General features: G+C 32.0%; 2 protein-coding genes across 2 annotated transcripts; both read left to right on the top strand.

The window, feature by feature from the left end:
• The first annotated feature begins 6,875 nt into the window (after window positions 1-6,875).
• On the top strand, window positions 6,876-7,925 carry LOC145075325 (F-box protein At3g56470-like). The gene has a single exon (XM_079021608.1). The coding sequence runs from the start codon at window positions 6,876-6,878 to the stop codon at window positions 7,836-7,838; it is 963 nt and encodes a 320-aa protein (XP_078877734.1). The 3' UTR covers window positions 7,839-7,925.
• A 905-nt stretch (window positions 7,926-8,830) lies between these two features.
• LOC145075324 (cold-regulated 413 plasma membrane protein 2-like) lies at window positions 8,831-10,262 on the top strand. Its single transcript, XM_079021607.1, has 5 exons — window positions 8,831-8,997; window positions 9,114-9,221; window positions 9,310-9,380; window positions 9,501-10,038; window positions 10,127-10,262. The coding sequence occupies exons 1-4, from the start codon at window positions 8,831-8,833 to the stop codon at window positions 9,752-9,754; spliced, it is 600 nt and encodes a 199-aa protein (XP_078877733.1). The 3' UTR covers window positions 9,755-10,038; window positions 10,127-10,262.
• Window positions 10,263-14,359: the final 4,097 nt, after the last annotated feature.

Here is a 14,359-nt window from a genome sequence, read left to right as displayed (position 1 = left end):
GCATATCACCCACAGACGGCCGACCAGAGTGAGCGAATGATTCAGACGCTTGAAGATATGTTACGCGCTTGTGTTATGGACTTTGGTGGGAGTTGGGATACCTATATACCCTTGGTTGAGTTTTCATACAACAACAACCATCACTTTAGTGTTGGAATGCCTCCCTTTGAGCTTTTATATGGGAGGAGATGTCGAGCTCCTATCTGTTGGGGGGAGGTGGACCGATTCGATCTGGTTGATTGTGGACCGATTGAAAAAGAGTGCTCACTTCTTGGCTATAAGTGAGAACTCTTCAGCAGAGAAGCTGGCTAAGGTCTACGTTCGAGAGGTGGTGGCTTGGCACGGAGTGCCGATTTCGATGGTGTTTGACCGTGATGTGCGTTTTACTTCCAGGTTCTGGAAAAAATTTCATGAGGAGTTGGGTACCTGACTATATTTTAGCACCGCATATCACCCACAGACAGCCGACCATAGTGAGCAAACGATTCAGACGCTTGAAGATATGTTATGCGCTTATGTTATGGACTTTGGTGGGAGTTAGGATACCTATATACCCTTGGTCGAACTCCTATCTGTTGGGGGGAGGTCGGATAGAGAGTGATGGTGAGCACCGATATAGTACTCAAGACGACATAGCAAATCCAACAGGTTAGATAGAGGTTGTCGACGGTCCAGAGTCGTCAAAAGAGTTACGCAGATCGAAGGTGTTCCGAGCTAGAGTTCCAGGTTGGTGACTTTGTTCTCCTTAAGGCATCCCCATGGAAAGGGGTGAAGCGAGGCAAGTTGGGCCCTCGATTCATTGGTCATTTCAGGGTGATTTCCCGGGTGGGCAAGGTAACTTATGTGGATTCTGGGATATTTGAAAAACAATTTATAATGTTTTGTGTTTGAGAAAAATACAATTTGACATGGGAATTGTTCAAGTATGTTTTGTGTGAACTTTTAAAAATAAAAATTTTGTTTTGAAAATTTAGAGTGTTACAAAACAGCTGCCATGCCGTGGCCATAAGCTGCCATGTCGTGACGGCCATTTACAACCCACGATACAATGACCATTTCCACTTCGCAGGATTCCTTCACCACGACATGGCACTGCCTAAAATTCAAAAATATAATAAATTATAATACTTCCAAGAATTTGAATGTTACATTAAATACAAACAATATTATAACAAAGTTCGTAAATACCACTAATATCATAACAAAACAGGTTAATATGATTAAAAAAATTAATAATCATTCATTCAATAGTTTCTATTAAGATATAACGTCTTCAAAGTGTTAACATTTTATCGTTTTTACTGGTTCGCTCATTGTGTAGGCATGATTAATCGCTAGATGTCTTCAAGTCGGTCGGGTAACGCCTAGGGACTAATCGGAGATTAATCGGAACATAGTCAGGATTTATACAACACTATTTTTTATTTATCAAAGACGTATTCTATGTAGGCATTGATTTCTCCCACCGAGATCAACGCCAACAGGTCTCTGGGAGTCATCAAACGTTTGGTTTCTCTATGTGCATTTGATAATCGATGATTGTTTGGTGCCTGTCTTTCCCCAACATTCTTTCTCATGTCCATAAACAAATGGAAAGATACGGACTAAGTTTTTTTTGTTTGTTACTATATACGACTAGTATTATAAAAGCATTAAAATTTTAAAGCGTAATTGGAAAAAAGCCTAAATAATTTTTTTATTATTGCTATGGCTACAACTTTCTCATAGAATTATCATTCTAGCCCACTTAACGAGATTCATGGTTAACTGTGTTAACTTTTTTTTGCAAAATCAGTCCTAAAAAGTTCAAATTATGTCTCTGCGATTTGCAAAAAATTACACCACATGGTTTTTTAACTTTATTTTTTGTTTTTTTATACTTTATTTGTTTTCGTTTTTTATATAAACATATATACATTTTTATTTTCATTTTTTATATATACTTTATTTATTTTCATTTTTTAACTTTATTTTTCAACAATTTGATTTATTTTTTTTTTTTACCTTTTTACCTTTTGTTTTCTAGTTTTTAGTGTATATATAGAGTATATTAGTATTTTTTAGTTTTTTTTTTCATGTTTCTTTTCGTATTATATTTTAATTTTTTCGTCTTTTTATTTATTTTATTTTTTCTTATTTTTTTCAATTATATGTTTTTTTTTTGTGTATTTTTAGCTTTTAATTGACATTTAAAAAAAATATAAAATGTATTAATATATTAGAATATATTATAAGTTTTACAATTTATAGGTTTTGTAATTTTTTATTTTTATTCAAGTAAATAAAATAGTTAGGTTTATATTTGTAATTTCGGTCCAACTTTTTTTTTTGTTCTTTAGTGCTATCATATTTACATTACGAAAAAATGAAAAAAAATTAGCTTGTTTTTTGAGAATTAGTGTTTCAATGTGTGATATAATTTGCAAATTAAATCATATTTCTATATGTGATATCAATAGTCACAATTTAAGATAATATTTTTTAATTTGATAATAAATTAACAGAAAATAATAATAATAATAATAATAGTCGGTCTCTATAAAAAAAACTTTTTATAGTAATTTATATTGAATTCAAGTTCGTTTATTTGAATAAAAATAAATAAAAACATTAGAAAAATCATAAATAACTAAAATAGGTAAAAAAGTTAAGAACTAAAATATATAAAACAAAAGGTAAAAAGGTTAAAAAAAATCAAAATTGTTGAAAAATAAAGTTAAAAAATAAAAATAAATAAAGTATATATAGAAAAAGAAAAAAAATGTATATATATTTAAAAGAAATGAAAATAAACAAAATATACAAAAAAACGAAAAATAAAGTTAAAAAACCACGTGGTGTAATTTTTTACAAACCCAAGGGACCAAATTTAAACTTTTTAGGACTGATTTTGCGAAAAAATTAATAAAGTTAACCATGAAACTCGTTAAGTGAGCTAAAGTGATAATTTTACGAGAAAGTTATGGCTAAAAACTTGATTCCCAGGGCCTAAGCTTAAGTTAACCCTGAACTTTATTCCGAGGGACATAACAATAATAAAAAAAATATTAAGGTTTTTTCAAACAATACAATAAAAATTTAGGACTTTTATAATATTAGTTTATATATATATATATATATATATATATATATATATATATATATATATATATATATATCAAGGTTGTAAAAATCGCTCGGCGGTCGACTGGGGTCAAGCGATTAATCGGTTTGGCAGGGATTAATCGGGGACCATAAATTACTAATAAAACTATTTTAAAACTTAATATATCCTAAGAAAATATAGTATTTGAAAATTTAAAATTTTTGAATTTTGAATTTTTGAAATATTTGGTATAATATTTGAAATTTTGATTATTTAAAAATTTAAAATTTTGAAGTTTTGAAAATTTTGGTATAATATTTGAAAATTTGAAAATTTGAAAATTTGAATTTTTTAAAATCTTCCCGCCAAGGACCGCCGAGGACCGCCTAGCCCGAGTTTGACCGATACTGACCAATTTCCACCTAGCACCCCTAATCGTAATCAGTTGCAGACCGCCTAGCGCCTAGGCGCCGCCTAGGCCGATATTTACAACACTGATATATATATATATATATATATATATATATACACACACACACACACACACACACACACTATAGACATAGTTGGACTATTTTGATGCCCCTAAAAACTTGATTCCCGAGGCCTAAGCCTAAGTCACCCACGTATTGAGTCGGTCTTGCATCTAGTACAACATGATATCCTTCATCATCTAACTTTCCCAATAATATTAATATTCTCTTTAAGCTGGAATATATTTGATATTCTTCGATATGTAGATTGTACCTAAAGATGTTTTAAGGACAACATCTCAACCCCTATAATATCGAGACTCTTATCATATGCTAGTCATACTTTGTCATTATCTTGCCTGAGATTTTGTATCATGCTTTTGCACACGAATAGGAACCAACATGCATAATCAATGATTTATTTAGAAACTCTATGCAACAAATGGGCACGACTTTCGAAATGCCCTTTTGTTGGTGATTCGAACATGTAATGCATTCATGTTCTTTTACTTACTCATCTTTATTGAATTCGATCATTCTTTACCATTACTCATCTCTTTTTAGATTTTTATCCGTGCCCTCTATACATTAAACAAAGAACTTAAACACTCACCAACTTCTTTTTGTGAATATTTTCTACTAAGATCAAATGGCAAATCCCTTCGAACACAAGTTTAGCAGTTACAAAAAGAGCCGAGTCGCATTTACCATTACCCATCTCCTTTTAGATTTTTATCTGTGCCCTCTACACATTAAAAAAAGAACTTCAACACTCACCAATTTCTTTTTGTGAATATTTTCTACTAAGATCAAATGACAAATCCCTTCAAACACAAGTTTAGTAGTTACAAAAAGAGTCGTCATCTTTTGTAACCATTTATTTATTTTTTATTTGTTTGAATGGTAAACTAATATACTTCGAATTATCACCATATAAGTCTCAAACAAGACTTGACAATGACATGTCAAATGAAAAAGTCAATCCATACCATTAGACGAAATGCTCTTTGGCTTGTAACCAATTATTTGGCAACTAATATTAACCGCTTGCACTTCATCGTTGAGTTTGGTACTATTATTACTAAAACTAGTTTATAATCCGTGGGAACTACGGTTATAAAATTAATCAAACTTTTATAGTAAAAACTCTAAGTTATTAATAAGTTATTTTAAATAGATTATTAATTTAAGAGATCTTTTTTATTAGTTATGTGAAATTATAGTTATTGATTCAAATAAATATATTAAATTAATTTTTAATATATATTAGATATTTTTATTTGTGAATTAATGAAAACAATAATTTAAAATTTAAAATTTAAAATAGAATCACATTAATGAGGAGGTCTAATAAATATAAAATGGAAAACTAATAGATTGACAAGTGGCAACACATTAATTAAAATGTCTAATATGGTGACACATGGCAAAAGAGATACTCTTCTATATTATTAAACTAGTTGTGAAACCCGTATATTATACGGGTTGATTAAAACAAAATATTAAATAGAAACGATTAAATGAGAAGTTTATTTAAATTTGAAATTTGAAATAAATAAAAATTATGAGAAAAAAAACATGCAAAAAATAAATAAATTAAAATTATTGTTTAGTTATCAGACCCGTATACTAAACAGGTTAATTATAACAAAATGTTAAACACAAAGGTTTAAACTATAAATTTATTTGAAATTGAAATTGAAATTTAAAATTTAAAATTTAAAATTTGAAATTAATATCATTATAGTAGGTTTAATTTATGGAAACTAATTAATAACATATTAGAAATGGAAAATGAAAGAAATGACAAGTGGAAAATAAATATATCTCTAAATTATGACAAAATGACATGTAGCAAATTGAATGAGAGAAAGACATGTGGCAAAATCATTCTTATTTATTAGGGTAGATATAGAGAAGAAGAGAATATATAATTCTAAAAAGGTACCTTGGTGTAAGGTTTAAAAGCGATTATCTATTTATTGTGATTTAAAGTCATACATACCGAAAGGGTTTATGCTTTTGGTTACCCGATCATTTATAGGAAAACTAACCAGTCCACGAACCATAACAAAACAGATTATCACAAGTTACATATATCTAAACTAATTTTAAAGACTTTCTCTACTTTATAACATATACCACCTATCATATCTCCAAAAATATTTTTTTTAATAATCTTATCTGTTAATTTCTTCAACAATTAAAATCTGCACGTCAAAAAATGTGATTAGTAGATTAATACAATTTCAACAATTGAAGTCATAGTAAAATATTATTTCTTATAAATAGTTAAACTGAAAAAAAAACAGCCAATTTTGATAAATATATAGGTGATAGTAAAAAAAACAGCCAATTTCAACAATTGAAGTCATAGTAAAATATTATTTCTTATAAATAGTTAAACTGAAAAAAAAGCCAATTTTGATGAATATATAGGTGATAGTAAAAAAAAACAGACCATTCATGTAATTTACTCCTAAAAATTAAAATTTCAAAAGTAACTATAAATTATAAATAGGAGATCAATAAAAGAAATTGGATTGTATTGGAGTTTTGAAAGGGGAAGTAACAAACCTCACCCGCAATCTCTCGCGCTATATATACTTGTTCCCAGTTTCCTCGCCTTAACGATTTCATCTCACGCAGTTTTCTACAACCAAATTCACCATAAGGTAACATACTCATCTTCTCTTCATCTTCATCTTCATTTGTGTGTGTATATGTGAATGTATGTATGTATAATTAACACGGAACGTCTAAATACGATTAGATTAGTGCGGTAAAGTTTGAATACAGAAATGTTTAGTGTATGAAGACGTTGATGAACCCTAGTCAGTGATAAACTATTTCTCGTCAATCTGTTTATTTATATCCATATTCATGGAGAAATTAAAGTGTAGAAACGTTAAAAATTCTATAACAGGATTTTTTTTATGATGACATAACTTACAATCTAATTACATGCATAGATTATGAATCATTGTTACATAAAAATCTAGTTTAACGAGATTACAAGATTTTTTATGAACTCGTAATGCAAAGCAAATTAAACCATAATTAACAGTTACTGATTTCTATATTGTATATATTAATTGTACTTTAAACATGAATTTTGTTAAATATTCATATGTAAATACGGTGTGCTATCATGAAGTAAAGTTTGGAGACCGGATCTTAATGTTTTTTGTTTGTTAAGGAATATGAATAGGAATGTTATTTGGTATATTTTTCTTAAAATATTAATTAATAATGGGAACAAATTGTGAAATTAAATAATTAATAGTAACTAATTTGTTACGTAGAAAACGCAAGGAATGGATACCGGAACGAAGAAGGAAGTTCCGGCTGAAAAGAGATCATTTTCCAATCTTCCCCCGGAGATTCTATCCTCCATAGCCGATAGATTACCGATGATTGAGCTTTTAGGTTTCCGTGGAACCTGTAATGATTTCCGATCTGCTTCATCCACTGCGTCAGCTGCAATCGAATCTCTTCGATCTCCATGGTTACTGTTCCACAAAACCGACAGTTCAGAATGTCTCATCTACAACGACGAAGAATCAAAAACCTACAATCGGAACATTCCAGATCTCAAAGGCGCAGTCTGTCTTGCATCATATCACGGATGGCTGCTACTATATAAAGACGAATCGATTTTCTTCTTTTGCCCCTTTTCACTTGCGAAAATCGTTCTTCCCGATTTCCCACACAAGCAAATCGACGGCCATGTCGCGGCGTTTTCCGACGTACCTACCTCTGATCACTGCATCGTCTCCGTTATCAACGGTATCGATGAAGCGTCTGTTGAAGTAAACGTGATTTCCAAAGGCCAAACTGCGTGGACTCCACACATGATACCGACCCGTAATAATTTCAGCTCTTCCATTAGTGCAGCAACATTCGATGAGAAGAGTCGAAATTTTTACTACATGGATGATGGGAAAACTATGTTATCATTTTCAGTGAAAGATAAAAAATGGAAACCCTACACCATCGTGAAAGGTGCTGAAGTGAACAAGGATATGGAAAGTATGCCTTATTGTTATAAGAAGCATGTCTTTCGTAACAGGATTGAGGATACCAGAGACCGATTTAATCTTGAAGACGATGAATATGTTGCTGTTTGTGGATTATCATACGAATCAGCTGAGGATTGTCATCGACATGTGTATCTAAACGAAGTTGTAGATGATTCTCCTTCGAAAAAGCGTGTGCGTAGAGCGGTGTGGATTCAACCGAGGTTCTTTGAAGCTCATCCCAACCAGCTGCGATGGTAGATCGATTCACTGATCATTAAGCTAAACAAAGGCATCTGCATTAATAAATTGTTAGTCACATTAAATTCATTATCTTTATTTATTGGATAGTAGTCGAGTTGAACAAGAGCTTTTTTAGTTCATTTATTTGATTTCAGGATCTTTAGTTTTTTTTTTTTTTTTTTTTTTTTTTTTTTTAGCGATTATTGTTACTATTTGCTTTCAGGATCTTTGGTTTGGTTTAGTAAGTGTGTCAAAACTTGTAAGAAAATACTAATTAATAGCATGTTTGTAGTTAACTTTTATTTCAAGGAAAATATTTTCGAAACATACCGAGTATATATATGAACTATGAAGTCCAACGAGGTACTTTTTTATCATCAATAGTTCATTTCCATATCAGTTAATCAAGTTCGCCATTTGATTATAATGCAGCATCCTCGAAAATGGGTGTTCCTATATATATATATATATATATATATATATATATATATATATATATATATATATATATATATATATATATATATATATATATATATATATATATATATATATATATATATATATATATATATATAGAGAGAGAGAGAGAGAGAGAGAGGTTCAATTGTTTAAAATATTTATTGTGTTATTGTATGTATAAATATGAGTCAATCAAAAATTAAAATATAAATAAATAATTAAATAAATAAATAAGGGTAATTAGGTAATTTTATAAACAAGTTTCCTAAATACTTTCCTATAATTATGCTAGTTGATTTTAACCTAATTTATCCCCTTTTATAAACAACTTCCCCCAAATTCATCGATGAAGGTGAGAAGGAAAGCACGAAGCGGCTGCAAGGTCCAATGGATGTCGATCGATTCAGGCTAAGGAAGCGTCTCCGGGGTCGACTAGACTGAAGCAACGAAGTGAAGCTTGTCATCGTTACCAACGCCGAGGGGCAGAGGACGACGCACCCAAGTTAATCCTAGAGATCACGATGAAGGCAGCTAAGAATTAGTTAAAGATGTCGACCGATCCAACTCTATCAGAAGCAACATCCAAGTTAATCAACTCCGATTTGAAAGATATCGGAGAAGCTACGAGGAAATTGGCTGATCATGTCATCAAGCTCGGAGTCAGTGGTGGTTTCATCACTACCTGCCTCCAATGGATCGCTTGCTTCGCCGGCATGTAAGTACAACTCTAGCTTCAAATGATCAAATCGTCTTCTTCAGTTCATCGTGTTTAATTATTTGATTTTAAATGGATCTAAATTGACAAATTTTGCTTGATGTGTTGTGTTACAGTTATTTGCTGATACTCGATCAAACAAACTGGAGGACGAAGATCCTTACTTCACTTTTGGTTCTCTACATCTTCTTGACTCTTCCTGAGTGGCTCTTCGGAATTTTGCAGTAAAGTATTGATCCAATAATCGAAATTTGTCTCTCGATTCATCCTTCTTCGTGTTTTAATCAGAAACTATTTCGTTTTTTTTTTCAGCGGAGACATCGGGAAATGGATCACATTAGTCGGAGTCGTATTGCGTCTCTTCTTCCGTGAACATTACCCAGGTCTAGTTACCTAAACCATAATACAATCCCTAATTAATTTAGGTTTTCAATTGAAATTGATTGAAATGAATTTCGTTAATTTGAAATCAAATCTCATTACGATTGTTCTGAAAAATACAGAATATCTAGAGTTGTCGGGATCTTTGCTCCTTTTGGTTGTGGTAGCTCCAAACTTCGTCGCCGGCTATGTCAGAGTAGGGTGGATCAGAGTGATTGTTTGCTTGGTTATCGGATGCTATTTGCTTCAAGAACACATCAGAGCTTCTGGAGGATTCAAGAACACTTTCAACAAGAGCAATGGCATTTCCAACCCCATCGGTATCGTTCTCTTGTTCGTCTTCCCTGTCTGGGCTACAATCAGGTTAATATTCTGAGATGTTTTGTGCTTTTTGTGTATTCGATAACATGAATCCTTCGATTGATGTGTGCATTGAAGGTTCGTTTGTATTTATGTGATGTGAGTCTTTTTTTTTCTTTGATTCGAATTCGCTAAAACACCTTCTTCTCAGTGAAGAGATTTATCGGGAGGAAGATGTCGAAGGTGGACGAGGAGTCTAAGCAGATTTCGTATACGGTGGTGCGTGATGAGAACAGAAACGTTAAGCTTGATTGTCCTGCTATTGGAAAACAGTTTGCTGCAAAAGAAATTTCAGCACAGGTAACCAGTGCTCCCTCTGCCTCTTAATTTGTAACAGTAAGATGTGTTTGCCCTAATTTGGCTTTTCTTGTTGCTTCTATATTATCAGGTATTGAGAAAGCTTGTGGACGATGCTTCAAAATTTATGAATGATAAGGTCACAAAAGTTGTTGTAACAGTTCCTGCTTATTTCAATGATTCCCAAAGAACAGCAACAAAAGATTCAGTTCCTGCTTCTCTTATTGATTCAATGGATGATATTGGTGAGATTCCAATTTTATTGGAATGGAATCACGAATTCTAATTATGTTGGAATTGAATTACGAATTCCAATTCTGTTGGAATTGAATTACGAATTCCAATTCTGTTGGAATCACAAAAGTTGATGCATTAAGAACAGACCATAAAAGTGAAAGTGATTCTAAGCAACATTATTCTTTTATAATGTTTAGTCGTTGTTAGATTTTGATGTTTTCTTTCCCATTTTGAAAGTTTTTTAAGTTTTATTCTTTAATAATAAATGTAATTCTTAACAATTGTTACCCGTATTCTCTAAGAAATAATGTATTTTTTGTTTTTATTCTTCAGTTGATTGTTCAAGAATTTGTTATTCTACAAGAAGTTTTTAAATTCATGATCAAGAAATAGGTTCAAAAATATTTTTATTATTTATGGTTCAAGAATATTTTTATTATTGAATATACTCATAAACATATTCTGTCAGAGTGTTCGAATTAAAAGAATTATAATTCTTAAAATCGGATTTTTAAAATTAATAGAATCTATGATCCCTTAAAAAATGCAATTTTTCTTTATTAAATCTATATTATTTGACTAAATTACCCTTCTAATTAATTAAGATGATATTTTTCAATTATATTTAATTCAATAATATATATTAATCACTTTCTTAAAATAAGTAAAATTGATTGGCTCATATTTATGCATATAATAACACAATAATTAGTTTGAATAGAATAACCTAAGTCTATATATATATATATATATATATATATATATATATATATATATATATAGGTAGTGACATGAATTGATAAGTTGATGACTAATTAATTAATTTGATACAAGTATTTTGATATACATGTGTGATGCGTTAAGGTTGATGGCATGTACTTAAACATTAAGGGGGTTGTATTTTAGTTACAATTTATGATATATTATGGAAAATGGAAGTAAATAAGTTGTATCAATTTGGAATGACTAAAATGTAATATGGATTATAAATTGTACTAAATGTGAACATGATTGTTGGGTACATTTTATGCATCCATTTTGTAGTTTTATTTCATAAAAGTGCGTTGTATATAGGTTTTAACTCATTCATTTTGCATGTTTTTCGGGATTTTTCATGAAGCAATTTCATTCACACATTTTTGTGATATTTCAGGGACTTTTGGAGGTAGGGTCTTACTTGAGGAGATGAATAAGGGATGCAGATGAAGTTTCGGGACTTGCAGAGCACCGATGAGAAATATATCAAAGAAATGAAGATTTTGGCTTTTCAGAGATTTACACGGCCGTGTAAATGGAAGCCTTGTGTTTACACGGGTTGTGTAAACGTAGATCTCTGAGCATTGTACTTTGAAGGCCTGACTAAATTGCGCATTGTACTTTTTTATTTACACGGACCGTGTAAATGGTAGTGTTAATTTACACGGGCCGTGTAAACGTAGTCACAGGTTTAAAGTAGTTTTTTTCTTTCTAAAAAGGTGTAATCGGTTTCATTAGAAGTTAAGTCGATTTTAGGAGTTCTGAAGGCGATTTTCTGGAGGATTTGGAGGACAATTAACACTTGGAAACACTTGAGTTTCATTTGGATTTCAATTTGTAAGACTTTAATTTTAATTTCTAGATTTGTGTTTTGTTCTAGTCATGTGTGGCTAGAACCCTAGACACTCCAACTTCATGTATTGACTATTCATGTGACTTCAAGCATGTGACTTCAAGCATGTGACTTGATGTTTTTTTAAATGCTATTGAGGGAATTTGATTTTGTTTTAATTGAAAGTTTGACTTAAATTCTAGTTCTTTTTGGCCAATTGAGTTAGGGTTGAATCATTCAAGTTATCTATTATGCATAATCCGTTATTGTTTTGTAAAATGGAACAAGTAAAAAGCACTAAATCGAACTATTTGTAGAGATTCTAGTGTAAATCAAATTCTCACATTCTTACACTCCTGAGCTTATGAGGAGTATTGAATGTTGTTGGGAACATTCACATAAAGTTTAATGCAATCTTTCAACCTAATTCTAACAGCTTGTTTAGATTAGATTGGTAAGGTTATGATTAATCAAAGAGCTTATTTTGGTTAATCAGTGTAATGAATGGGAGGTGCTAGAGCCTGTTAGCATTTCCAAGTACCAACTTAGATAGAATTGAAAAAATATCATTTCATCATTGGATTCACATTGCTAATTTGTCTTGCATGGAGTTGGAGTACTTACAAATCTTGAATTTATTTTAATTAATCAATCGTTTACTTACTACTTTAGTTATTTGCTTAAATCGGTGCATATACCCCCCCCCCCACACACACACTTTTGTGACCACATTTGTACCTTACGCAAAAAGGTATAAACATTTGTTCCGTGTCTCTGTGGATCGACCCTGCTTACATTGTATTACATTTTCAGTGCAAAGTAGCAGTGTTTTTGGAGTCATTTGTACCCCTTTATTTGTTGGGTTTGACACGGCTAACAAATTGGCGTCGTTGCTGGGGACACGGTGTTACTAATTGTTTATGCCTAGATCTTTCCGTACATGTACACCACCGCCAATTGATTTGGAGATAGAAAAAACTGCAAAGAAGTTAAGGAAGCAAGTCAAGCTTCATAAGAAGCAACCGGGCTCCGGGACTTCTTCATCATTTAACCCTCCTGTCATCAACATTTAGGAGGACATACCCCTCTCAAGTGTATCAACATCCGAAACAAAAAGCCTCTCACTATCACCACAACCATCCTCACCCAAAAATACCACTCCACCATCTTTACCTACTTATAACATTCCAAATACTACACCTACAGAAACTTCAACCACTTCTCATACCATGGGAGACAATCATGGACGTAATCCACCTCCAAATCCACCACCCGAGCAAACTCTTCGTCAACGGTCGAGACAAGAAGTTACACAACAACCTCTTTGTATCACATATCCGACAACCACAAATCTTGAACTTAAATTCGGACTCATGCACCTACTCCCTACCTTTAGAGGCTTGGAGAATGAAGATGATGGGTTTTAAGCAAAACATCAATCCTATGGTGTACATGCAAACCCTAATAGCTTTTGGATCTAGTTTGTCTAATGAACATGCAATTGAATATCCAAAGCTATAAACCCTAAATCTATCAAATAAGAACTGAAATAAGGGTTTAGTAATTAACTTTGATTGTTATATTACAATAACAATCAATTCCTTACTTTGATTGGCTTTAGAAAGTTTAGTGCCTCAAGTGTTGCACCTCTAATGGAGTCACAAACACCACTAAGCAACTAGACGAAGAAGGAGAAGAGAGGAGGCACCCAAAACTGTCTAGAAACCCTAAGGATTCAGTTACACACGTTTTTGGGGCCTAAGGGGTCCTTTATATACTTGTGTGGGCTGTTAGGGTTTCATTCAAAACCCTAATGAACAACTTAAACTCTAAGCAGCCCATGGAACCTTCTGGATGAGGCCATGGACGAAAATATGATGGGCTACCATCATAATTTCGTTCACCACTTGTTCCTTTAGCATTCCTTAGCCCAATAACTCAATTATCCAATAATTGCAGTCTAGTCCCCTATATTTAATTAATCTATTTTAGCTACAAAATTAATTATCAATTAGTTCTTGACTAATATTAATTAAACAATATGATTTCACATTTAATATATTATTCTCATAATATATTAATAAATCATATTTAAACCTTTCTCTCCTTAATTCATCCTACATATTGCTATGGTGAAGGCAACCTAAAAGGACCATGCTCATAATCGGGTCAAGTACATACCAAAATAGTTATGGACTTAGACACTAATCCAACAGAAGATCCCCACAAGTTTCTGACATAATTTCATGTTGTGTGTGTGGGCATGAAGCCACACAATGTCACGGAGGATCAAATCAAGCTTAGGGAATTCCCCTTCGCGGTGCAAGGTACAGTAAAAGACTGGCTCTATGACCTCCTACCAGGGACGGTTACTATTTGGGTAGATCTTGCACGCCTATTTTTGGATAAATACTTCCCAGAGATGAAAGCTTCAGCCTTACGGAGCGAAATAATTGGAATCAAACAGCATAAGAGAGAAGCTTTCCATACATATTGAGA

Source organism: Lactuca serriola, chromosome 9, assembly GCF_051521515.1.
Source record: "Lactuca serriola cultivar US96UC23 chromosome 9, Lser_US96UC23_V15, whole genome shotgun sequence".
NCBI classification, from domain to species: Eukaryota; Viridiplantae; Streptophyta; class Magnoliopsida; order Asterales; family Asteraceae; genus Lactuca; species Lactuca serriola.
The sequence above is the reverse complement of the archived record's forward strand: the minus strand, read 5'-3'. Positions and strand labels throughout refer to the sequence as shown.

Coding starts and splice junctions, on each gene's coding strand:
- LOC145075324 (XM_079021607.1), top strand. CDS start 8,831: ATGTCGACCGATCCAACTCTATCAGAAGCAACATCCAAGTTAATCAAC. Junction 8,998..9,113: donor ATCGCTTGCTTCGCCGGCAT/GTAAGTACAACT, acceptor GTTGTGTTACAG/TTATTTGCTGATACTCGATC. Junction 9,381..9,500: donor CTTCCGTGAACATTACCCAG/GTCTAGTTACCT, acceptor TGAAAAATACAG/AATATCTAGAGTTGTCGGGA.
- LOC145075325 (XM_079021608.1), top strand. CDS start 6,876: ATGGATACCGGAACGAAGAAGGAAGTTCCGGCTGAAAAGAGATCATTT.